At 39.5% G+C, this 24,238-nt stretch overlaps 1 protein-coding gene and 2 non-coding genes across 3 annotated transcripts; all 3 read right to left on the reverse strand.

Annotated features, from left to right (window-relative positions):
• Positions 1-153: 153 nt before the first annotated feature.
• Positions 154-225, reverse strand: trnaq-cug (transfer RNA glutamine (anticodon CUG)). The gene has a single exon. It is a non-coding gene; the product is annotated as a tRNA-Gln (tRNA).
• A 595-nt stretch (positions 226-820) lies between these two features.
• On the reverse strand, positions 821-894 carry trnai-aau (transfer RNA isoleucine (anticodon AAU)). Its single transcript has one exon. It is a non-coding gene; the product is annotated as a tRNA-Ile (tRNA).
• An 8,698-nt stretch (positions 895-9,592) lies between these two features.
• LOC129095617 (high affinity choline transporter 1-like) lies at positions 9,593-22,727 on the reverse strand. The gene is made up of 9 exons (XM_054604133.1): positions 22,281-22,727; positions 21,490-21,698; positions 21,128-21,241; positions 19,455-19,610; positions 15,515-15,663; positions 14,926-15,069; positions 14,630-14,783; positions 13,850-14,067; positions 9,593-13,017 (listed from the first exon to the last, which is right to left on the reverse strand). Exons 2-9 carry the CDS (start codon positions 21,671-21,673, stop codon positions 12,475-12,477), a joined length of 1,662 nt encoding a protein of 553 aa, XP_054460108.1. The 5' UTR covers positions 21,674-21,698; positions 22,281-22,727; the 3' UTR covers positions 9,593-12,474.
• Positions 22,728-24,238: the final 1,511 nt, after the last annotated feature.

Raw genomic sequence — 24,238 nt, forward strand, 5'->3', positions numbered from 1 at the left:
GCAGTTAATTATCACAATGCTTCTAATGTATTATTTGTGACACACACACACACACACACACACACACACACACACACACACACACACACACACACACACACACACACACACACACACACACACACGTTTGTAAGTAAGTGTTGTGGAAAAGACAGGTTCCACCGAGATTTGAACTCGGATCGCTGGATTCAGAGTCCAGAGTGCTAACCATTACACCATGGAACCGTTGGAGGTGCTGTGGTTGCGTTTTGTTATTAAATTCACAGCTACTGTCGAAATGTAAGGACTGTAAGGAGCTTGTGCTCCTTTTTGTTAACTGTATTTTGTAAAACAGATTAGCTAGTGTCATGTAAATATTACATTCATATGTATAAAAGCACACATACAAATCTCAAACACAGTATATTTTGTGCTTTTACTGCAGAGAAAACAGATAACAAAGGCTCTTTTTACGACCAACTGACCAAGGCCCTCAGAAAGTCTAAAAGTCTAAACCAAGAGCCGCCTCTCTCATTTTTGGACCTATCATATTCAACTCACAAAACCTATATAACATGATGCGCACTCTGTATAAGCGCCTTTTAGTTGCTGAACTTCTCAGTACTGCTAGGCCCGTGCACGTATAACTGCTGGGCGATATACTCCTGTTATCCTACAATAAATGTAACATTTCTTTTAAGACGAATCTGGTGTAGAAGTCTCTCTTGTTTTCCACTCAACACTAGCAGAAGTACCTATGATGAAAGACTACTGTTACTTAGAGATCCGCCACCTAAATATCGGTGATATTAAGCTGGTCCGCTGTTTAAAAAAAACGTAGTGGCCCGTACGGGGATCGAACCCGCGACCTTGGCGTTATTAGCACCACGCTCTAACCAACTGAGCTAACCGGCCATGCGCACATCCGTCAAAAAAAGAGTACAAGTACCTCTACCGTTGACTACAATTGCTTAGGTTAGGTTAGGTTAGCTTAGGTTAGGTTAGGCTTAGTTGTGCTAGTTTAAGGCAGTTCACAGTTCGTGCGAAAACGGAGGTTGCCTCGGCTTCAGAGTGGTTAGGTTGTGAAACAGACCGCCAAAACGTACACGGACCCAGGCTGCATGTCTTTGGACTGTGGGCGGAGGAATTCAAGTTGGAAAATGCAACTTCGATACTATAAAGTTGCATTTTTCGTGCTGTTTTGGGTGTTGAGGAATGCATGTGTTGAGTGGAAAACAAGAGAGACTGCTACACCGGATTCATCTTAAAACAAATGTTACATTTATTGTAGGATAACAGGAGTATGTCGCCCAGCAGTTATACGTGCACGGGCCTAGCAGTACTGAGAAGTTCAGCAACTAAAAGGCGCTTAGACCAGTGGTTCTTAACCTGGGTTCGATCGAACCCCAGGGGTTCGATGAGTCACTCTCAGGGGTTCGGCAGACACACACTGCGGTCAAGTGAGCCGCCACTTTAAAAAGGAATGACCGTCTATTCCTTAAGGTGCGTTCACACCGAGCGCCCCGTTCGGTGTGAACGCAGCATAACGGTACGGTGGCTTGGGTAGCCCAAAAAGCACGGAGAAAGCTAAAACTTATGCTGCGTTCAGCAGATGACAGCAGATGTAAACGATGAATGCCTCGACGAAATCATTGAACTTCAGCAGAGCAGCTTCAACAGCAACTCTTCGGAACAACAACGCTCTCAACGTTTTGGTGTCACCAAATCGTACCATACTCTCGTATTGCCAAGAAAGCCCTTGAGATACTCACACCGTTTGTTACAACGTATCTTTGTGAGCAATCCTTTTCGAGGATGGTGGACATGAAAACTAAGAAAAGGAACAGACTCTGCTGCGAAAATGATATGAGAGTGGCAATTGCCAAGGTTTTCTTTGCGCATTCGAGTGGTTTAATGTTGCAAAAAAAAAAATGCAACCAATCAGATATTTTTCTCTACTGGAATTAACAACGAAACCATTCTTTTTTTTTTTTTTAATTTACAGAATTATGAAATAGATTTTTTGAGAACTGAAGCCAATGCTGAATGCCTCAAACTTGCATTCCCTTCTATCCATCTGGGGACGACCCATCTGGTTGCAAAAAGAAGTCTGATTGTATAGAAGTCTATGAGAAAATGCTCCTACTTCTCACTTTGATTCATTACATCAGTAAACATTGTAGACATGAGTTTATGATATCAATTAACAATTGATGGTCCATTTAGAGTGAAATAGTGATTAAAAATGTCTTAGTATAGATAGTCGTAAACATGTCACAAAACAATCTTGACACATCTCTTCTATTTGTTAGTAATATTGAATTAATAAAAGATGGCAGTTCATTCATATTTTTTTTTCATTTCACAACAGACACCCGATATTAAAGTCTATAAATATATGTTTTTCAACTGACCAAATAAAAACTGAAATATTAATTTGTTATAATATATGTATTGTGTTTTGTTTTAACTATCACAAGTTCTCTTCATTACATGCTATTGTGATCCCAGTGTTGAGTGAATAAAAGTTATCAAAATGTATTGGATATCTGTATTTTGTAGCTTCTTTTGTAAGAATGATGTATGATGAAAAAAATCAGGACAATAGAAATATGTGGAAAAACTATAAAATATGTAATTATTTGCCACAATTGTGAAAAACACTATAATTTCTTCTTATTCCAAAGTTTTGAGGATGTAAGTTCTTTCCTCAAGCAAATTTTGAAGAAATTTAGTACTATTTTAATAAATACAATTATGGGTCTGTGGCTCAGTGGGAAGGGTTGGTCATCCTTTCAAGGTTGGTGGTTCGATCGCCGGTTTCTCCTGTCCAAATGAGACTTTTTTCCCCCACATACTATTCTATGACTTTTTTCCAATTTTTTTCAACATGCTACAATGACTTTTTTTTGCTTTTTTAGACATACTATGACTTTTTTTCCGACATACTATTCTATGACTTTTTTTTCTTTTTTTTCGACCTACAATGAATTTAAAAAAAAAAATCGACAGACTATGACTTTTTTTGACACACTACACCAGGACTTTTTTTTTTGCTTTTTCGACATGCTATATGACTTTTTTTCAATTGTTTCGACATGAGTTTTTTGACACACTATACCAGGACTTTTTTCTACTTTTTCGACATACTATACTATAACTTTTTTTCCCACATACAATTCTATGACTTTTTTCCAATATTTTTGACATGCTATAATATGACCTTTTTAATACTTTTTTCGACATACTATACTATTACTTTTTTTCGACATACTATACTATGACTTATTTTGACACTATACTAGGACTTTTTTTCAACTTTTTCGACATGTTATAATATGACTTTTTTTCTACTTTGTTCGACATGCTATACTATGACTTTTTTTTCCACATATTATTCTATGAATGTTTGACATACTCTATGACTTTTTATAGTAGAATAAAATACAAAACATATTCTGGTTTGTTGAGCATTTGTTTGTTTACCACATAAATCTATATGTGTTCCTTCATAGTTTGTCTCCATGATAATCTACAATGTAGAAAAAAAATTAAAATAAAGAAAAACCATTGAATGAGAAGGTGTCCAAACTTTTGACTGGTACTGTACTGACTGTAATGACTTTAATTGCGACATGCTTTACGATTACTTTTTTTCCTACTTTTTTCGACATTCCATACTGTGACTTTTATTTCGACATGCTATACAATAAGACTTTTTTGTTCACATACTATTCTATGACTTATTTTCAATTTTTTCGACATACTATACCATGACTTTAAAAAAAATATAATGACTTTTTGACATACTATGACTTTTTTTTCCACATATTATACTATGACTTTTTTTCACATATAATTCTATAGGATTCAGAGGGCATATGAGTCTGCACTGAGTAAACCCTGCTTGGAATTACTGGAAAAATAAAAATAAAAAGGAGAAAATATTTTTTGTTACTTGCATCACTTCCCATTCCCCCCACTCACATGCCATTAAATAATTTTTTAAATCACTGGCATATTTTAAAATCAGACCCTGAACTAGCCCCACGTTTTAATGATATGCCTCTTTTTGTGTATAAACGAGGAAAAAAACTTTAAGGACCTACTGGTTCATGCAAATTCTGTACATTACAAGCCCCCTCTACTTACACAACAGAGACTGCTAAGCCCCCTACCCAATGGCAACTACCGTTGTGGTAGCTGTGCACAGTGCAATAATACATACAAAACCTACAGTTTTCATCACCCTCACACCAACAAAGTATTTCACATAGTGAATGTTATCACTTGTGCCTCCACACATGTTGTGTACATGCTATGTTGTCTATGTGGACTTGTGTATGTAGGCAAAACTACCAGAAAGCTCAAGCTGCGTATTAGTGAACACAAAAGTTCTATATGCAGAAATGACAGAGACTATCCTGGAGCGGTATACTTTAATGATGAAAGACACAACATATCCACTTTAAGGTTTTGTGGCATTGAAAAAGTCAGACTACCACCTAGAGGTGGCGACTTTGACTTGTTTTTAAAACAATGTGAGGCGTTCTGTATAATACTCGTTCTTTATAATGTGACATATTTTGTCCTCTCTTTTCTTGGGACACACTGTAGAAGAAAACCTATGCAAACTCCTAAAAATCCTGTCCTATAAAAGAAATAGAAAAGTATTGATCTTGGCATTATAGCCATTCTACAATTTCTATAATTATCTTCTTTATGTGGTTTTTGAATGAAGACATACCTCCTATATATTATGTATTATGTGTGTACTGCATGAGTGCAGGAAGAGTGAACAGGCGTGACTGTGACAGACTTTTTAAAAAAAAGAATTGACATACTTTACTATGACTTTTTTTGCGACATGCTATACTATGACTTTTTTTCGACATACTATACTATGACTTTTTTCCAATATTTTCGACATGCTATAATGTGACTTTTTTTCGACATACTATACTATGACTTTTTTTTCCACATACTATTCTGACTTTTTTTCAATTTCTTTTGACATACTATACTGACTTTTTTTGCGACATGCTATAATATGACTTTTTTCAACATGCTATACTATGACTTTTTTTGCGACATGCTATACAATGACTTTTTGAATAAGTATTGTAATTTAAATGTATATTGGTGTATGTATGAAGGTCTGACTCAGAAGGCCTGGAACCGTATGACCCAGGCCAGGTGCAGGAAGAACAACAAGTTCTTTTTACTGTCTCTCCTTTTGACACTTCTTGCTCCTTTTGACACATCTCTCCCCCCCATTCCTTCTTCACCTTTTAGCTTCCTCCCCCCCTGTCTTCCTTTTATTCTCTTGCTTCTCGTCCCTCCACCTGTTCTTCTTTCCTTTTGGCCTTCTCCCCTTATTCACCTATTGACCTATTTCCGTATTTGGTCTTGTCCATCAGGAGATACTAATTCAGAACTGAGTTATAACCCTGGTCACCCCGTCTCTGTGGGTTTTCCTGCATATATACCAGGGGTGAGCAGCCTTACTCTTCAGTGCAGTACTTTGCAGGCTCCCTGTGACTCTGTAAACTTCTGTCTCTTTCTTGCAAGAAATAAAATACCTTAAGGACATTCATTTGTAATCTGATCATTATTTCAACGCTCATTGAGACTCATCTCGGGACATAGATAGATAGTATTAGTATATTGTGAATTTCCACCACAGTATGTTGTGGTGTGTGGGTGTGTGTAGAGGAGGGGCATCACAGTTTTCTGTATTGTGTAGTTGTCAACATCCTAAACAATGTAAGACTACCGGTTGCTTCCAGGTGGAGCGACACACAATAACACTTATTCAAACAATAACACACTTTGAGTTAGTCGTATCTAGATCACATCTGTAAACTAGGTGAGTAAACTGTGATTACTCACAACTGAAGTAAAACCACACCCTAACAAAATGATGTATGTGCGTGTGTCCCGTTTAACGAGAGAAGGAAGTGTGCAACAATTATCAGGGTGTTGTATCATCAGTGTTGTATAATATGTGCATGTGTACGTTTGTGATGATCAGAACTTGTTTACAACTTTAGAAGCCTCAGTATCGAATCAAGCACAATTGGAGGTGCCAGAGTTGGCAAGGCTGTCCTCGCTTAGCAGATACACGTGGTTTACTGTTATGTAATACAGCCAAATAAGAATGAGCTCGTGCTCATGCTATGTGATTGTGAAATGCTGCCACTAAATCCCTCCTCGCCCAAGGAGTTCAGGACATAATCAAAGGATTGCTGTTTATTTTTTTGTCTTGTCCTTCTGATTGGCTGATACAGCGAGTGCAGCTGTGTCTTCTTCACACAAACACACACACACACACACACACACACACACACACACACACACACACACACACACACACACACACACACACACACACACACACACACACACACACACACACACACACACACACACACATACACACACCTCAGTAGCTTAGTTAGTGGAAAAGTACTGGACAAAGCAGAGACTGCACTCCAGCCCTCATCGCTGCCATCAACAGTCCGACTTACAAAACCAAGGTTGCCTTCTGACTGTATTAAAGGACACACAGTGATCCTGTTTGAGAATAAATCTCTATTATTATTTGACCGATTAATGCATTATTCGTGTCGCTATCACAGCCATAGCAGCCACTACAGTGATCATTAAGAGTCACTGCTTGCATGCTGTAAGAGCTCAACTTTTGTTAAGGCAGTTACATTTATACTGGGGAGACCTGATCACTGGCCTATATACCCCTTAGATTATGTTTAAACCAAAACAAAAGAATACAATAAAGGGTCTTTTGTAAAGACTGGGCCAGCACATGAAGCTATAGCACAAGTTCAGTCAAGGAGACTTTACTCTTGCATGCCTTGGCTTGTAGTTTATTTCTCATACATCTGCCATTCACTCCTCTCTCGCATGCTCACTCATAGTTTGCTTGAGTCATTGTTCTTGGCTGTAAATGTGATATCAGCTGTTCTGATCAGCTGGTCTCTTCTACCCAATTGCACAACAACACAGTTACATCACCTACCATCCTGCTGCTGTCTCTTTTAAATATGATTGTCTCTCTACCTTCAGTACATTCATGCCTCTCCACCTCCCCATCTCCGCCCAATCTTCGCAGATTCATCAGCTTCATAAACTCATGAGCCACCCCCACCTCCAGTGTCCTCCACCTTCTGATTGCATTGATGGGTTGCTGGTATCCAACGGCAAACATCCCAAATGTGTGTTTGTTAATGTGTTCAGGAGGTAGGGGTGATGGTTTTGTTTTGTTATTAATTTACCTATTCTATACATATAATTATGCAGATTGTGTATATATTGCATTTATTTTCTTAGAATGTACTTTTTGTTGTTGACAAATTCAAATAACAAGTTGTGCTTTTTGTTGTAGACTTTGTGTATTAATCTCAATAAACATTTGATCGCAAAGAAACAATTTTGCAGGACCGGGCAGAGATTGTGTAATAATTTGGATTACTGATAAAAAAATATGCAACGTCTTCCATGGTCTCTCTTTGTAGGTGTGTGATGTCATCTGATCTGATTTGTATTTGTTGCCATGGGAAACAGAAGGAGATGTGAGAGAAACAGAGACATGTATGGTCATGATGTTAACATATGTAACGTTCCTCTACATCAGCAGTAGCGGTCTCTTTTTACTGTTAAAGGCATTGAGCAGAGAGTGCTGATCAGTTATACTGCGATAACCTCTGATCTGTATCGTGACCAATAAGAGGGGCTGACTGGGGATGATTCCTAGAAGGATTTCTTACCCTAAAGGGGAGATGGTATCAGCATGTTTCCCTCCTCCAGACCTCGGCCTGAAGACTTGATGTCAGTTCTCAAATGACCAGGATGGATGACATGTCAGACCAGCTGCTGAAGACCAGTTAAACAGGACTCACTGGGAATGGAGACTAATGAAATAAAAGAGACGTTTTCAGGTGAGAGGACTTGAGAGGAGAATGGAGTAAAACCTGAAAGCTAGAAGAGTAGACTGGTCTTGACATTTTATCATAGCTCTCTGGTCTATAAAGAGGATGTTGTCTGACCTTTACTGATAGAACAATGAAATAGTTGAGTAATAGTAGAAGCTGAATCAAAACAGTGTAATGCCCATCCTGAAGGATGACTTTCAAATAGGCTAGCATGCTAACGTAGTTCTACATATCGAGTTAGCAAAATATCATTCAGGTAACTTTATATTGACACTTAACATTCTATATCACACAGTACTAAAACTTTATGGCTGTCTTATCTTACTTGACAATTACAAAAGAAAACAAAAAAAAACTTCTGGTATATTTTCCCGTTCAGTTATTATATTTTATGATTTAGAGTTATATTTAAACCCTAACCTCGACTGTTCTGAGAAAGGATATTTTAATGTGTTATGTGACATTTGTTTTTCAGTGAAACCCTCTGCAACGATATACCAATTAGCTGTGGAGCTGCTATAATTAAGAGCAACAGTATCCTCTGCTTTGGAACAAGATTGCATGTTGATTGGATCCACCTTTTATAAATAGAATGAGAATGAAGTGAGAGCAGGGCCCCTTTCCTCCACTGAGCTGGCAGCTTTAAGAGTTTTTTTTTTTTTTACAAGATATCCCAATATATTTCCTCCAACACAAAAACAGTAACCCTAGTCAGAGCTAGCTTTTAAAGTGAAATCGTCCGCACCAAAATAAAACATGACACCAATCGATCAAAGAGCTATTAAGGTTATTTTTATCCTCATTTAAAAAATGTTATTCTTTGCTGAAAAAAGCCAAAACAGTCCTCAGTTAACTAATGTTACTTGTCTAAAAAAACTGGAGAATGGTCCTGTAGTCCTTTTTACTTAAGAGTAAAACATTGAACAATGTTGGACAAGCCAGATATCAGTGACATCTCTTCAAGCTGAATCAGATTGACACACAAGGTAAGAACCTAATATTCACCCAACAGAGTGAGTACCAGGCTCAGCCTCATGCAGGCAATGCATGTTGAATCCATTCAACATAGCTGGGTGTTTAGCCCCAAGCTCAAGTGTCGTCCAAGTGTCAAACTGTTGGACCAGAAGTGTTAAAACGTAACTTGGTCACATAAGAGAATTTGCACTGAAGCAGGTTGTATTAATAGTTCTGTTTGACCTCTACATTTGGACATCCTTAGCGTTATGGGCTGCTGTAATCATACATCTCATGAAAAATATTCAGTCTAATGGCTCTGAATGGTTGGACAGGGGGCAAAGAATATTAACTATTTTACAGACAACACTATTAAAACATGTTGAAACTTTAATTTTCAACAAACTAAAAGGCAGTTTTATTAACAGGAGGATGAAGTGACACCCCTTCCATGGCTTCTCTAATCACCAATACTAAGCATTTAAAGTGTATTAATTACTTTTTGTCATTGCTCTTTTTGTTCAGCCATTGTGTTCTATTTTACCATCGATGTTCTTTGAGCAGCTCAAGCGCCATTAACAAGTTAAGTTATTTGGATGCCTGGAAAACAATTTATATTTAGAACTAGGTACATACTTGAAAAGCTCACGAGTTGCATGAGCCACAAAGATGATTTAAGACCCCAAAGAAACAATAATTTGGTTTCAGCCTTTATTCTGACAGAACATCACCTCACAATGTTTCCATTAATTGATTACAAAGTAGGACCTTGCCATGGGGCAAGAGTGAAAGTTCAGTATACATACATCATTGTTAATGTAAATCATATAAGTATACAAACATATTAGGGGATAATACAATATACTACCTATTGATATTGTAAAACCAACAACTGTCAGTACATTCATAGATGATACTTGATTTACCCCACATGGAAAACAAAACATTTCTCCTCAAAAGTGATGAAATGGACTGATGACATAAACATACCCTCCGTTATTGAGGCTTTGCCATCCTTTAAATTGTGGATGGCTTGCTGAGGACTGCTGGTGTGTTTTCCTCCATCAAATCCTGTCTGGAGACGTTATCAGGCCGGAGTGTTCATCCTAAATGGCCAATACTTTCACTCAGCAGTATGTAACATGCATTTCCTGTGATATGTGTACAACGCACAGCTGTTCAGAATCACTGCTGACACAAATAAACTGCCACCCAGTGATTTGAACATTTGTGAAGGTGAAGTTATATTAAATGTTCTGAAAAATGCAGGTGAATTTATTTCACTTTAAAAACATCCCTAACTTACACTTAATACACTTTTGTGTTTTCTTCTAGAACTCACAACACTTAGCTATCAGCTTAGATTAAAAAAAAGTGTTAATATACAAATCATGATGATAAGGACTTTACAGTATACAAGAGTATATACAGGTTGAAATCACAATCACGCATAAAAAGATGGATGCATTGTGCCCTGAATGCGTCCTGTTTTGAGAACAGTTTGTTCTGTGCAATCATTCTTTGGAAAATTACATTCATATAGTTTTCTTTGGATAGAAGTCAGAATCATGGGTTAAAGTTGTGTGTACTTAGAGCCAACATTACCACTCCATGAGTTATTTGAACATTTGTGTCAAGAGTATACACCCCTTTTATAATGGCCAGTAAATAACCACTGACAGCGGAGTGAGACAAGATTCCAGTGATTTTGTGAGCAACAGTATAGTAGAGGAAGGATTTCAGTTGTTAGCAGGAATCTCTTTGCTCATCAAAACCACAATAAGGCTCAGTAAAACAAAACACACGTCGTCATTGAACATTTCTAATAAAATACAATTATAGAAAGGGAGTATACTATTGTGAAACTATATGTAAATTCTCAAGAATTTAGCTGCAAACCCTTCACCACCACAGAGGAAATAATGATCCCACTGTAAACAAAAGCTTTTCATACAGTATATAACAAAAAACAAAAAAATACAACACAAGGTCACCATCAAACTGAAAGGCACATCTTTCACACAGACAGAGGAAAATGGAGGAGGAAATCGAGGGATACATCTGGCAAGTGTATCTCAAACTGCTACATTCAGTTATTCATCATGTGAGTAAGTTGCAGGTAAAGGGAATGGGCTAATAATAACTGCGGCATGCTGGGAGATCAAGTTCTGCAGTTTTGCTTCTCCCTGCTACTAGTCACAAAAAAGCAGTCATTTCAAATAGTCAAAAGAACAAAACTATTGCAAAAGTGTTTGTGTCACTTCTGTGTTTTTCGGTTGCCGTTTGTGATTTTTGATATTCATTAAATAGCAAAGCCACCAGCAATGAACACAACTCAGCAGCAGTCACACAGGGTGACACCCTTTAGTCACAATACTGGGGGGGTTTACAAACAAAAAGTCTTAAACTTGATGGTGTCTAAGGAGCACTATTTAAGTGATGGAGGTAAACGTTGCTCTGAAAGTTAACATTTAACTTTGAATCTTCACAGATATGTTCACAAAACTCTGATTTTCTCTTTTTGCACACAGATTTATTTTTCTGTAAAATAAAAAAAACATCTTCAGGAGTGTGGACTGCTGCAAGCTAAGAAGTTTGGTAATCAGGAAACGACACAGTTTTTAATTCTAAAACCAAATTACATTGGTGTGCTAGCAATTTTTGTGTGTGAAGTGAAAACTGATGATCTTATATTAACAAGTAAGCAAAGAAGAATCACAGTGAAGTAGAGTTTAAGGCAGCAGATCAACTATAGAAAGGAAGAAAACAGATCACATTAAAATGATCTGTTAAATAAAGAAATGTCTTTCACAAATGCGCCACAGAAACGTGCAGAGCGTGCAGGCGTTCTTTAGAAGGCATTTCTTTGTTCCGGTGTGAATGAGAGCTCTGTCATGCTGCACATAGCTGCAATTCATTAACGGAGGTTCACACCGAGAGAGGAGTAAGGTGCACTCGCAGTGCAGTACAGCACAGTGAGACATGTTTCTTGCCGGCCTAGCTGATTCATGATTATTCAGTAAAGGAAGGAGCAGATATCTTGATGGTTTCTGATTTTGTAGAGAGTATGCAAAACATTCTATCTTACAAAATGCAATATCTAATCCTTTGGGAGTGTCTTTTGTGTTGCCACAGCACGGTGGTCTTTGGGAACTGAATTCAGGTCTGACGAAAATTAAATCTCAGTTCGTCAAATGTGTTATAAATATATTTGTATAAATCTGTACAAATAAAAAAGTCTGTTTTAGGGAGGACTATCTAATGAATAAAATGTTGAAGTTGTATTATTGAGAACTTTTAACTTATGTTTAATCCTGCTTAATATATATAATATAATCATACAGTGCTGTGTGGGATAGGGCTGGTTTGCTGACATAACCTGTTTTCTCTCTGTTTTCTCTGTAGAACACAATGAGGCAAGTGATGATGTAAGGTGCACACTCTCTATATTATTGCTACAAATTCACTGTGATACTGCCAATATCCAGCCTTTGCCTTTGTTCCCCCTCTGTGAACGCCTGCTCAGCAGACAAACAAACATGTTCGCCTCCAGCCAGAGCCCATCTTCTCTCCCTCTTCGTGAGCCTCTTCAGCAGCTGGTGGTGTCCAGTAGCTGCTTGGCAGCTGAGGGTTCTTCGCTACCAGAGTTGGTCCGCTCGTCGTCCGCGGCTCCGGCTGTTGGTTTCTCCTTGCGTTTGATGTTGAACACATCCCACCTCTCAGACAGCATGCCCTTGTTGAAAATGATGGACGTCAGCCAAGAGAAGAGCAGTATAGACAAGAGCGAGAGGACCATGATAGTGGTGCGGAAGGGGAAGAACTGGGTTAGCCTTCCCTCGTCATCCATACGGCAGCCAGGGAAATGGATGGCAGGCGGGAGGCCAATGAGGGGCTCGCCGCTCATGATCCTCAGGATGATTCCCATCAGGTAGCCCAGGGTAGCTCCATAGCCGTTGGACACCTTGAAGAAGAGGACGCAGACCAGCTGAGGGAACATGATGGTGTAGGACATGTCTACGCCCACAAGCCAGAAGACCAGGACGCTGTTGTCCAGAAAGGTGAGGGCAGTGCCAGCCAGACCCACCACCACCACCGAGATACGGATCACCCACTGCATCTCACGGTCGGACGCCTGCAGAGAGAATGACAACAACAAATACAAAGAGAGTTAAGTTGCACATGACGTTGAGGTTCGATCCCGAACCCTCAACAGTTTCCCCGGGTGCTCTTGTCATCGTGTCGATGTGTCCTCCTTGGGCAAAAAACCTAAGCCAAAATGACTTTGTGCCATCAGTATATGTGAGTCTGTGAATGGGTATTAGTTTGAAACTTAAAGAACACTTTGCATGGCATATCTCATACTCTGCCATCAGTGTATCAACTTGTGGGTGAATGAGTAAATGTTGGCATGTAGTGCAAAGCGCTTTGAGTGGTTGGAAGACTAGAAAGGGCCATTTATAAATGCAAGTCTATTTACAAAGAGATTCACTAGCAAACACACAGTACCCATAAGTTAAAGCACTACAAGAACATTCCTTGGGGGCGTAATAATGACATCATTGTTGTAATAGAGCAAACATCATACACAAGACTGTGTATAGCAGTGGGCATCCTGTAGATACGTTACAGTATGTACAGGATGCCCACATACTGTGCTCAGAATGTATAGTATTGTAAATTCAATAGGTACTTTGTTGCTGCCTCCAGTTTGTGTTGTGAGTCCAGTATAGTGATACAATGTCTGTGAAATCCTTTAGTGGATTCACATGATTGACATATTCAGCAGCAAATTAAAGATTTTAAAGTAATGTTCGGTCTGTGACTTTGATAGGATCAGACTACAAAACATAACATTAAGATTTTGTTTGGAGTCTTCAAACTTCAAACCCTCTTTTCTCAACAGTAGTATTCAGTATTTGGTTATGTTTATGCACAACGTTGATATCTTTCTCCAAGATTCTCACCTGCTTCCTGAGGATGTTCTTGTAGACATTTGACGAAAACATTGAGGCGGAGGAGAGAAGAGCCGAGTCCATGGAGGACATGACAGCAGCAGCTACAGCTCCAATGCCGATGATGGAGATGTAGGGCGGTGTGAGGAACTGCAGGGCGATGGGGAGGATGGAGCCTGCCTGGTCGCGCTCATATGGGGTGGGTAATCCATAACTGGTTGAGTTCCAGTCTGGGAAGAAGGACAGATGAATTTTTGGATTAACATCGAAGTAATGTGTGAAAGACCGAGTGGGGTCCATAAGACAAATGGGTTATATCTAATAAACAAAAGGAGCAATAGAGCCTTCTGACTGGACAAACTGGCATGGGATGTGCCCGGCTCAGGAAAGGGGAGCTCTAGAACGGATGATAAAACCGCCCAGAACATCATTGGTACCAATCTACCGAGCATCAGTTATATTGGTGACAAGAGGTGCCTGCGAAAGGCCCAAAATTTATTAAAATACATTACCCACACCAGCCAAAGCCTGTTCAACCAGCTGCCGTCTGGCAAATAACAGCTGCTTTAGAGAAGCTTATTTCCTACGGCTGTGAGCCTCCATAACTCCTCATCCTCCACACTCAACTCCATTCCAGCATAAAAAATGTTTCGTTTTTTATACTTTATACTTTTATACTTATAACCCAACTACAAATGATTTTCATTGTGCAATGACAATACATTAAATGTGAATCTTGAAAATGAAAGCTGACATAAGAATGTTCCAGAGCTGTAAGTTAAGATTGTGTACCTGTAGAGGCTGCCACCGCCCCCACCAGAATGGATGGGATACCCAGAACCAGGCAGAAGGCTGAAGAGGCGAAGCAGGTCACTTGAGCTTGGGTGTAAGATGAGGAGGACAGGATTCGTTGGTAGAACGCCTGATAGGCCAACCCACCCAGAGCCTGGCACAAACATAAAGTTCAGAAATGATGACAGGAAACAGTTGGCACAGCAGTGCAGGACAGGAAGGAACAATCCTCTCATGCCTTTGCTGTTGTTTTGCCTGGCTGTTGGCTCATCGAATGAAATAACAAGCCCCCTCACCAACAACATGAAGTCATCAAACCACTTGCCGGCCTGATCGAGCTCCACTGTGCCAACCCAGGGAGCCTGGAAGGTCTCGTTGTAGGCCGTCAGAGTGATGTCCAAAGAGTGAGGGTTTGTCATCAGGAAAGGGACACACACCCACTGTATACACAAACACAAGGATACAGCTTATCTGATTTTGGGTTCTCTAGGGGGAGAAATCTGAGTGCTGCCCAGCAAACTTATGCCAGACAATGATTAAGTTTACCCAGTGGAAATTAAATGGAATTTCATGGAGCTCATGAAGCTCAACTTTTAAGTCAACACAAACAAGAAGTCTTTAAAGTGCTCAGAGAAAAATAAATTTTAACATCTACAATTGGGCAACCTTTGCTGATAAAGATCATATGAAATGACTGAAAGCTCCAGCAGCTACTAACATCAACTAATCAACATCAACTTATATAACTTGTTACTACAATGTAGTTGAGTGAGCAATCTGATAGGATTCCTGAATGATGTTCATCATTCAATAGAAGAATGAAGCTGAAGCTATGCGGTTCACCTTGCTGCCGTGTGAACGGGTCAACAGCTAAATGTTACACACCAGACTGATGAAGATGAGGATGAGCTGGATGACATCAGTGTAGGCCACAGAGTAGAGCCCCCCCAGCAGTGTGTAGGTTATGGCCACCACTGAGGAGATGATGATGGAGTAGATGTAGGGCAGGTCCAGGATCACACTCATAGTTCCACCTGGAGCAACACAGCAGAGCGATAAGCATCGGAGGGCCGACGGACAAAAATCTAACACCAAGTTGTCTAATGTACAGGTGTTTGTTGCTACGGATACATGCAGATGCTTACTGTGACAGTTAAATTAAGTGTTTTATTAGGTTCTCTGTCTCTTTTTGGCTTTTTAATATTTCCCTCTCCCACAGACACACATTATACATGCATCCACTTGTTTGTACTTATACTAAAGACTTACTAAGAAGCTAGGCAGTCTTGTTTTACCTTTTATATCATAATACAGTTTTTCCCCCAAAAACACAAATAAATCCATATTTTCCCAACAAGAAGCAAAACATTACATTTTTAGTTATTGAAATCAATAATAAAGTTAAACTTAAGCATGGGAGGCTTTGGTTAAACGTTTAAAAAGCACCCAATAGCTTAGATATAAAGCAACAAGCCAAGATAAAAGTGATAATGATAAAATTGTAACCAACTGTACAGAAACACATAACAGAAGCAGCCTATTGATTGTGACTCCAAAATATGCCCTTCCACCCTCTTGGATGAATTATCATCCTAATACTGATAATTCTTAATTAAGTAAATTAAATCAAGCAGAAGGTAAAGAGAAGAGTCTTCAAGTAGTGAGAAAAATGTGTAAATAATGTATAAGTAAAGGTAAACAAGTGAATCATAAAAAAAAAGACATCCTGTTACTTAAACAAGGCAAGCAAAACGACACTACCTTCACCAGCTCTTCTCCCACATTGTCAGGGTCTCCCCAGCCGCAGCCTGCAGCCACATCACAACAATGCCCTTAAACAGAGAAGTGTCAGACGGCACCATCGATCCCGACTTACCACCCTGCTGACCCCTCACCCCCCTAAACCACCCCATCTTTGCACCATCTTGATAATGCATACTTCACCATTCTCAGTTTTTACTTTCACCCCATGTGTTTGGCATTTTTTAAATCAAATCTATTACCCTGTAAGATTTGTCACCATGTTATTTATCGGCTGCTTTATCATATGACCTGAATTTGTTTGTTGATGTTTCTTAACCCTGCAGAAAGACCCATCACTTAATTGCCATTCCAAAGTGATAGTAGATCCTAAAGTTATTCACCACCTGTTCACACTTGGCACTTAAATGCATTTTGTTAGGTAAGCGCTAAATACAGATATATTACGAATACTTATACATTAAGAGGTGGTAATTGACGCAAATGTATACATGACCACGGTGACGAACTGTAAGTTTATGTTGCATAACAAGCCTCAAAACATTGATAGAAAGTTACCTCATGTTTTTTACTCTTTAAGTCATACTCACGACTTTTATTTCTAACTTGTTCTCATTGCAAGTTTTTCTGTGTTGCTTTGCTTTGTTTTGTGTACTCTTGTCATTTGTATAACTTTGACTGTTATCAGACTCTAACCCCTAGCGGTCAGTCGAGATGCATTATGATGCCATGTGTAAACTGGAATCCATCTCTAGAACATCCCGACCTGACCTGGACATGACACTCAACACGGCACTATGGCACAATCTGCTGAGCTGTGCTGTTCCCATCCATGCCAAATTTGAAATTGGAAAAGGGGGAATGAGATTTAGGGGCCTCTGGGACTAAATGGGCAGTGCCAGGGATTGACTGAGGGAAAGAGCTGCCTAAATACCCCTGTGTTGTTTTTAGATCCACTCATGCATGTGCGTGCGTGCACAACCGCCACAAACACACCGTTTGCGGCCGTCCTGTCCTGTCCCCGATTCTTTCCCGGTAGAAATTTGACCATGACTGTGTACTGTTGATACTGCACGCAGCTAAATGACAGCACATGGGAAGTGTGTATTAAAAGTGAAATCCTTTCTGGCACTGAACCACACACATACACAAACACGCAAACACACAGGCACACGCCCACACACACACACACACACACACACACACGCTTAAGCCAACCATGAAGCTCAGTTTATACTACTTATACACACACATAAACAAACAGTCTCCCAGCAACAACTCCCGTGGGTCAAATGCTCGGTGCACTCTCTGGAGTGTCAAGTGTTTCTGTGCGTGTGTTCCAAGTAAGCATTACTGTGCCAGAAACAACGACAGGAGGTTTCACTGAAGAGTGAGGGGTCCCCTGATTCTATATTGGTTTAATAGGTTTTCCTGCCTCTCAACCAGTCCTTTTGCGGAGCGTCATACTGCATACAGTGCTACAGTGGTGACTCAAACATTGTCAATGGATTTCACCGTTCGGATTCAAGTTTAAAAAGACTTTAAGAATTATCATGTAACATTTTCCTTCTGTCAATCAGTAAGAGCCCTGGCACAAACAATGTCTGACGACTCCAATGACAAATTATAACAATCTGGTTTGAGTAATTGATCACCTTTCACAATCAACAGGCTGCTCAATGTTTAACCCCCCTTTTCAAAAACACTGGAAAAGAAAACAGCATTAAAAACACACACACGAAAACATTACGTAAACAGATTCACACTTCAGAGAACCAGCACACTTCTGTCCACTTTCAAAGCACACAAACACACACAAACACACACAAAGACACACAAATTATCAGTGCCACTTTAATCTTCAAATATGTAATCTTTTCACCTGAAAAATCTTCACACTACACAACAATAATCCATCTAAATAATAAAAATAATAATCCAAGGATATGGAGATATGGGCTAACTATCGCCTACACTATAAAACCTAACCATGCAATGTTCAAATGTCACTGTTATGAATGAAGCTTTACAGCTTTGAATTATTCAGTACAGCCCTAATAAATATTAAGCCTGTTATTATCTATCTTATCTACACAAGGATAATTGTGTGTATGCTCAAGTGTGTCCAGACTGCGTCCGTAAGTGAGTGTGCAACTTTGTGTCTGTCCATAGCTAATCTTGCATCCCAGTTATGGCTGCAAAATCAAGGTCCTCTTAGGGTTGCGGTGACTCAGACCATAGCTAATCTTGCATCCCAGTTATGGCTGCAAAATCAAGGTCCTCTCAGGGTTGCGGTTAGGGTTACTAAAAACACTTTTTGCTTCCTGTTTGATACTTCCATCACTGACCCTTGTGAGTTTGGCTAACAACTAACAGCTAATGGTTCTACCAGCGCACACAGTGTTGTACCTCGTTAGAAATAAGCCACTGCTAACCAGGCAGAAAGCTTGGTGACTTTAATGTTTTTTTGGGCCAAATCAATGACTTGTATTGTATGATAACTTTGAGACGATTGCTTTCATAAATTGCCACTTGTTTTTTAGTTTGAATTCAGTTTGTTTGAAGATGCTTCACAGCCCCGGGTTATATTTATTCCATCAAACAGACACAAAAACACGTGGACATAACACATAATAATAAACACATATGCTACATATGATCCAGCCCAGTCATGAATGATGAAAACCAGTGCAATGAAGCTCAGCATTTAGACTCATTACAATAACATGCTACCTTGGTGCCACCAATAGGAAATGCAACCACATTGTAACATTTTTTACGAGGTCTTGCCAACAAAGAGCCCCTCTCGAGTTTGTAGAGTTGAGTGTGAGTTTATTATAGTAAACTCACTTATGAACCGTGGATTGTCTGATGTTGCGAAACTGAAAGTAATCCACAGAGCGGCCCAAAAGCACCAACCATCAACATCCAGCTGTGCTCTACTCTCGTGTTTCTGAACATTGTGTAACAAGATCTGTGGTTGCCTGCATGATTGCATAAGTATGTGAGTAGGTGTGTGCACACATTATAGTGCAAGACAGTTGAACAGAGTTAAGTAACTTACCCAGGCTGACAAGTGTGCGTGCCACCCACAGGACATCAGCCACCAGTGCGGGAAGGATCAGCGCAGTGCTCAGGACGTTCCCATATTTATGTTGGAAGGGGTCCATCATTGTCATATACTTGTTCTCTCTCATAGGCTTGGCAAAGAAAAACCCACCTGAGGCAAGAGGGAAGGGATAAGCATATAATGATTATCTCTCTCTTGAAAATGATGACGCCAAACATGGCTTTATTTCTATGATTATAATCCAAATGAGAGAAAAGGGACGATGAGGAAGAGGGTGAGCAAGAGATTGAAAGAACAAGTGTGTTTTAAGAAATAAAACCAATATTCCCTCCAAATAACACAATAAACACCTTCAGCTGAACCCATGGGTCTACTAGACCAACATGGGGAATGTTATATTTCCTGATCAGGGACATTGGAGTTTCCGTTTCCTATTTCTCTCATACCATGCAGGCCAATGTGCATTGGGACTGGAGTGCTGAGGATTTCACCTGTTTCAAATGCTCACAGACAGCACACTGAGTTTGTAGTTTGATGAATTCAAGAGTGAGCAATCTAAGTCCCTGGGTGAACTTTCCCTTAGCACCTGTTGCCTCAAGTTACAGTTCTGAACTGATTTCTCATGGTCCTATTTTTAAAGTGAGTGACACATTTATTGGTGTGCGGAGTCAGATGGGAGTCGGGGGCATGGCAGCTACCTTACTGGTCAGCAACGCTTCAGCTCGAGAGAGAAGTCTGTGAAGTTCAATTTGATGTTGTATCTTGTTAACTGTCTGCACAAACTTCATTTTGGAGTTTTCTCTGAAATGGTTTATGTTCTCTTTTGAGGAATAATGATGAAAACATGAATCCTGTATTACAAGTAGATTCTGTCTACTTGTTGTTTAAATACTAATATAGCACATTGTAATGAGTGTCATTATACCACATGACTCATGACACATGACATCATTAGTGTAAAACAAGTTATGCACTGAATGTCAAATCTTGACAACAACAATCTTTCTTCTTCTAATACTGAGTCCTGACCTGTCAGACTTAACTTATAGATATCAAAGGGATTCTACTGAATAAAGGTAAATCTTTATTTAAGTGAGGCTTCCCATTGTGTTAATGTTACCAGCCTGTGTGGCAAGTTACTGGTGCTTGCAGGTGTTCATTTCAAGGCCAATAAGCCTTGTGTACAAGATTGTTTATGTCAGGCTGCATAAAGTTAATTTGGTTCAGCCACACCAAAGTCAACAAATGTCTGAAAACCTCACGTGTTTTTATTGTATGTGTGCGTTTATGGACATTGTTGCAGCCTCTACATACCAGACTGCATCATCATGTTAAATTATAGAACAGATATTTCTGGTGCAAGCAATATTGGTTTAAAAAAAAAAAGATCTGCACACCGAAAAACATTAGGGCGAATGCCAAGTGCAGTACTACAAACTTTTTTTTAAATCCATCACATTGATCTGACGGCTGTTTATATAAGCTACTTCGCAGAACAAGCTTTAACATGCAATGAATACATCAAGTATGCTCCATGATTAGGGTTGATGTAACAGACATGAATGTCTTAACCTCAAAGCAATCTCAAATAACCCTTTTTCTACAATATTAGGGGGGGACAACACACACAAGGGTTTAAAGCTTGGGGGAACAGAGGTGCTACTCACCTAGGAAGAAGGTCAGGACATATGGCACAGGCATGAGAGCCCACACTGCGCCTAGAGTTGGGTTGTATGTTGCCTCAGCTATACCGAGGATGAAGCCTCCACCCACCCACGTTGCTGCAGAGAGACAAACATACACAATGAAAGGAGAAACTGGGCAAAGACACCACCCATACTTGTGCATTCCACTGACTTCATCATTCCTACCAAACAATCACTTTTCTTTAGACACACCATCACGAGGAGACCTTAATAACCATTTGCATTCTTCTTACAAACATAAACAATTATATTATCTAATGTCATGAACAAATCAGAGAGACTACAAATAATCAGTCTGAATGAACTCCCTCTGACTGCCATACCAGTAAGAGTGAAGATGCCGACTAGCAAGTTGATGTTGCGTCCAGCCAGTAGTGTTATCTCCATGCCATCTCCTGAGCACTTCTTTTCCTCCTTCTTGGAACGCATGGACGCCCAGATGCCCGTACCCAAGATCAGCAGGTAGAACCCCGCCATCACCACCAGACCCGGCACATTGAGAGCCATCCTGAACTACTTCTGAGTGTGTTTCCTGTAGAGAGACATAATAAAGAAAGAAAAAGACTTGAATTGATAACAGCTGCTAAAAGAAATATGCAAATGTTGTTTGCAATGCTTGTATAACTCACTGTAATATACAACTCAAAATGCACAAGTAAAATCACATTACAATACCTATTCTATTAACTTTTAATGTAAGAAGTATTTGTAGGACTGCAGGGCAAAGGGCATGGGGTGAGGCAAGATTGCACAAATTGAAGTGTCATCTATGATTCTGACAAACAAAAGGTACATTCATCATGAGCAGAAAGCTATGAAGCGCAAATCATAAACAATAATGAATAGAAAACAGTAGCTTGTATTCAAACCAATGCACAGAGGATGTTGAGCGAGGTGGAAAAGGAACTCTAAAAATAAAGACGGTAAATAAAGAAAAGGCTACAGTGGAGAAAAAAAAGAAAAGAGCAGCAGTAACGCAGATGAGCTCTGCTTGCTTTGGAGATGGGGGGAGACAGGGTGTCGAGAAGGGGTGAAGTGGAGAGAGATGGTAAAAGAAGGCAAGTGTTTGGGGGATGGCAGATTGAAGAGTCAGAGAGGCGAAAAGGGGTCTCACCATAATACTTGCAGCACTGACAAAGATGGCGGACAGATGTTGTCCCCCGTCTTCAGTGGTTGGGCGGCCCGAGTTTCGAACCCAGACATTGTAAAGTGAGCACAACACGTTAGTGTGTACACAAGTGTGCCTATGTGTGTGCGGTTACTGAAAGTGTTAGACAGACGGTTTTCCCAAAAAAATAAAAAAGATGAGATTAGCTTCTTCTTTGTCTGTAGAAAAAGCATAAATCTTTAACTGCTGGTTTGCACCTACTTACACCCACTTCTCTGCACACTTCTCTGCACATTGACAGAGAAGTTGACTGTGCTGTATCAACTGTGTTAATGCTGTCAAGGAAATGTGAAGGACTCAAAAAGTATTTTCTTTCAAAAAATATCCTAGAAAGGCAGTTTCTTAGAAAACTTCATCTTGATTATAAACAGGAAAGCATAAACCCAGCCATCATTTTCATGTTGACAAACACATAGCAGACATGGCCTCCCGCCAAAAGAAGAGAAAAACATTTGTTATACAACGAAACTTGGCCTTGATCATAAACTCGAGGTGGAAAGAATGCATGTATAACCACTTGGGAGAATAGAGAGAGGAAAAGAAAGGAAATGTTTGTGAAAGGAATGGACTGAAAATACGGGTAGGACTTAGAGGCAAATATGTGTGTGTGTGTGTGTGTGTGTGTGTGTGTGTGTGTGTGTGTGTGTGTGTGTGTGTGTGTGTGTGTGTGTGTGTGTGTGTGTGTGTGTGTGTGTGTGTGTGTGTGTCTTATCTGAGAGGATGGAAGGAATGGGTGAGGGAGTGACGGCTGCTTGGTGCCACACCAAAGTCTGAAAACCTCACATGTTTTTATTGTATGTGTGCGTTTATGGACATTGTTGCAGCCTCTACATACCAGACTGCATCATCATGTTAAATTATAGAACAGATATTTCTGGTGCAAGCAATATTGGTTAAAAAAAAGAAGATCTGCACACCTAAAAACATTAGGGCGAATGCCAAGTGCAGTACTACAAACTTTTTTTTAAATCCATCACATTGATCTGACGGCTGTTTATATAAGCTACTTCGCAGAACAAGCTTTAACATGCAATGAATACATCAAGTATGCTCCATGATTAGGGTTGATGTAACAGACATGAATGTCTTAACCTCAAAGCAATCTCAAGTAACCCTTTTTCTACAATATTAAAGCTGTACAGAACAGACAACCCTTTTAAACAAACAATAAGTCTGATACTCAACCAATTAGACGAGTAATTGCTGCTGTCTGACTGGTTGGGAACATCTAGAAAGCAATAGCCTTTACTTCTGAGAATTCAATAAATGTTTTGAACTGACCCAGGGAACATTTTTATGGGGCTTTATGAAAACACAGGGGTGGCAGAATTCCAAGTGGGCTGCTGATGGTATTTTTTTCCTCTTGTAAAACAAAGTAACTTTTCAAGAAGGAATTATACGGGCACTGTGTCTCAATCCCATGAATTTCTGAGAAGGTTGCCACAGAGATATTTTCCCTTTAGTAACCCAAGGTTTCTGAATTCATGAACAACAGAGGTTATGGAATATTTACTTATTTCCTTTAAGCTGCATCAATCAATTTATTAGCCATTTGGAACCAGAAAAAAACATCCACACGACAATTACAACACTAATATAAGCGTCCTGTTGCTGCTGGAAATGAGGTTGATAAGAGCTGCAATATAAAACCATAAAGTTAATTTGCTATATAACAAAAACAATTTGCTAAAACAGGCTAATATGGGTTTTGTTACTGAGAGCCACCCATTTGACATTAATGGTAAATAAGGTAATAAATTGCTTTACATGAGTGACTTGTTTGTAATTGACCTACTTCTTATGATAAACTGTATACTCAGTTCTTTTCAGCTTGGTAGGATTTTCACAGTCCACACTACTTTAGTGAGCCTACACACACTTTGTAACACCATGCATGATATTTC

This window comes from Anoplopoma fimbria, chromosome 9 (assembly GCF_027596085.1).
Source record: "Anoplopoma fimbria isolate UVic2021 breed Golden Eagle Sablefish chromosome 9, Afim_UVic_2022, whole genome shotgun sequence".
Classification (NCBI taxonomy): domain Eukaryota; kingdom Metazoa; phylum Chordata; class Actinopteri; order Perciformes; family Anoplopomatidae; genus Anoplopoma; species Anoplopoma fimbria.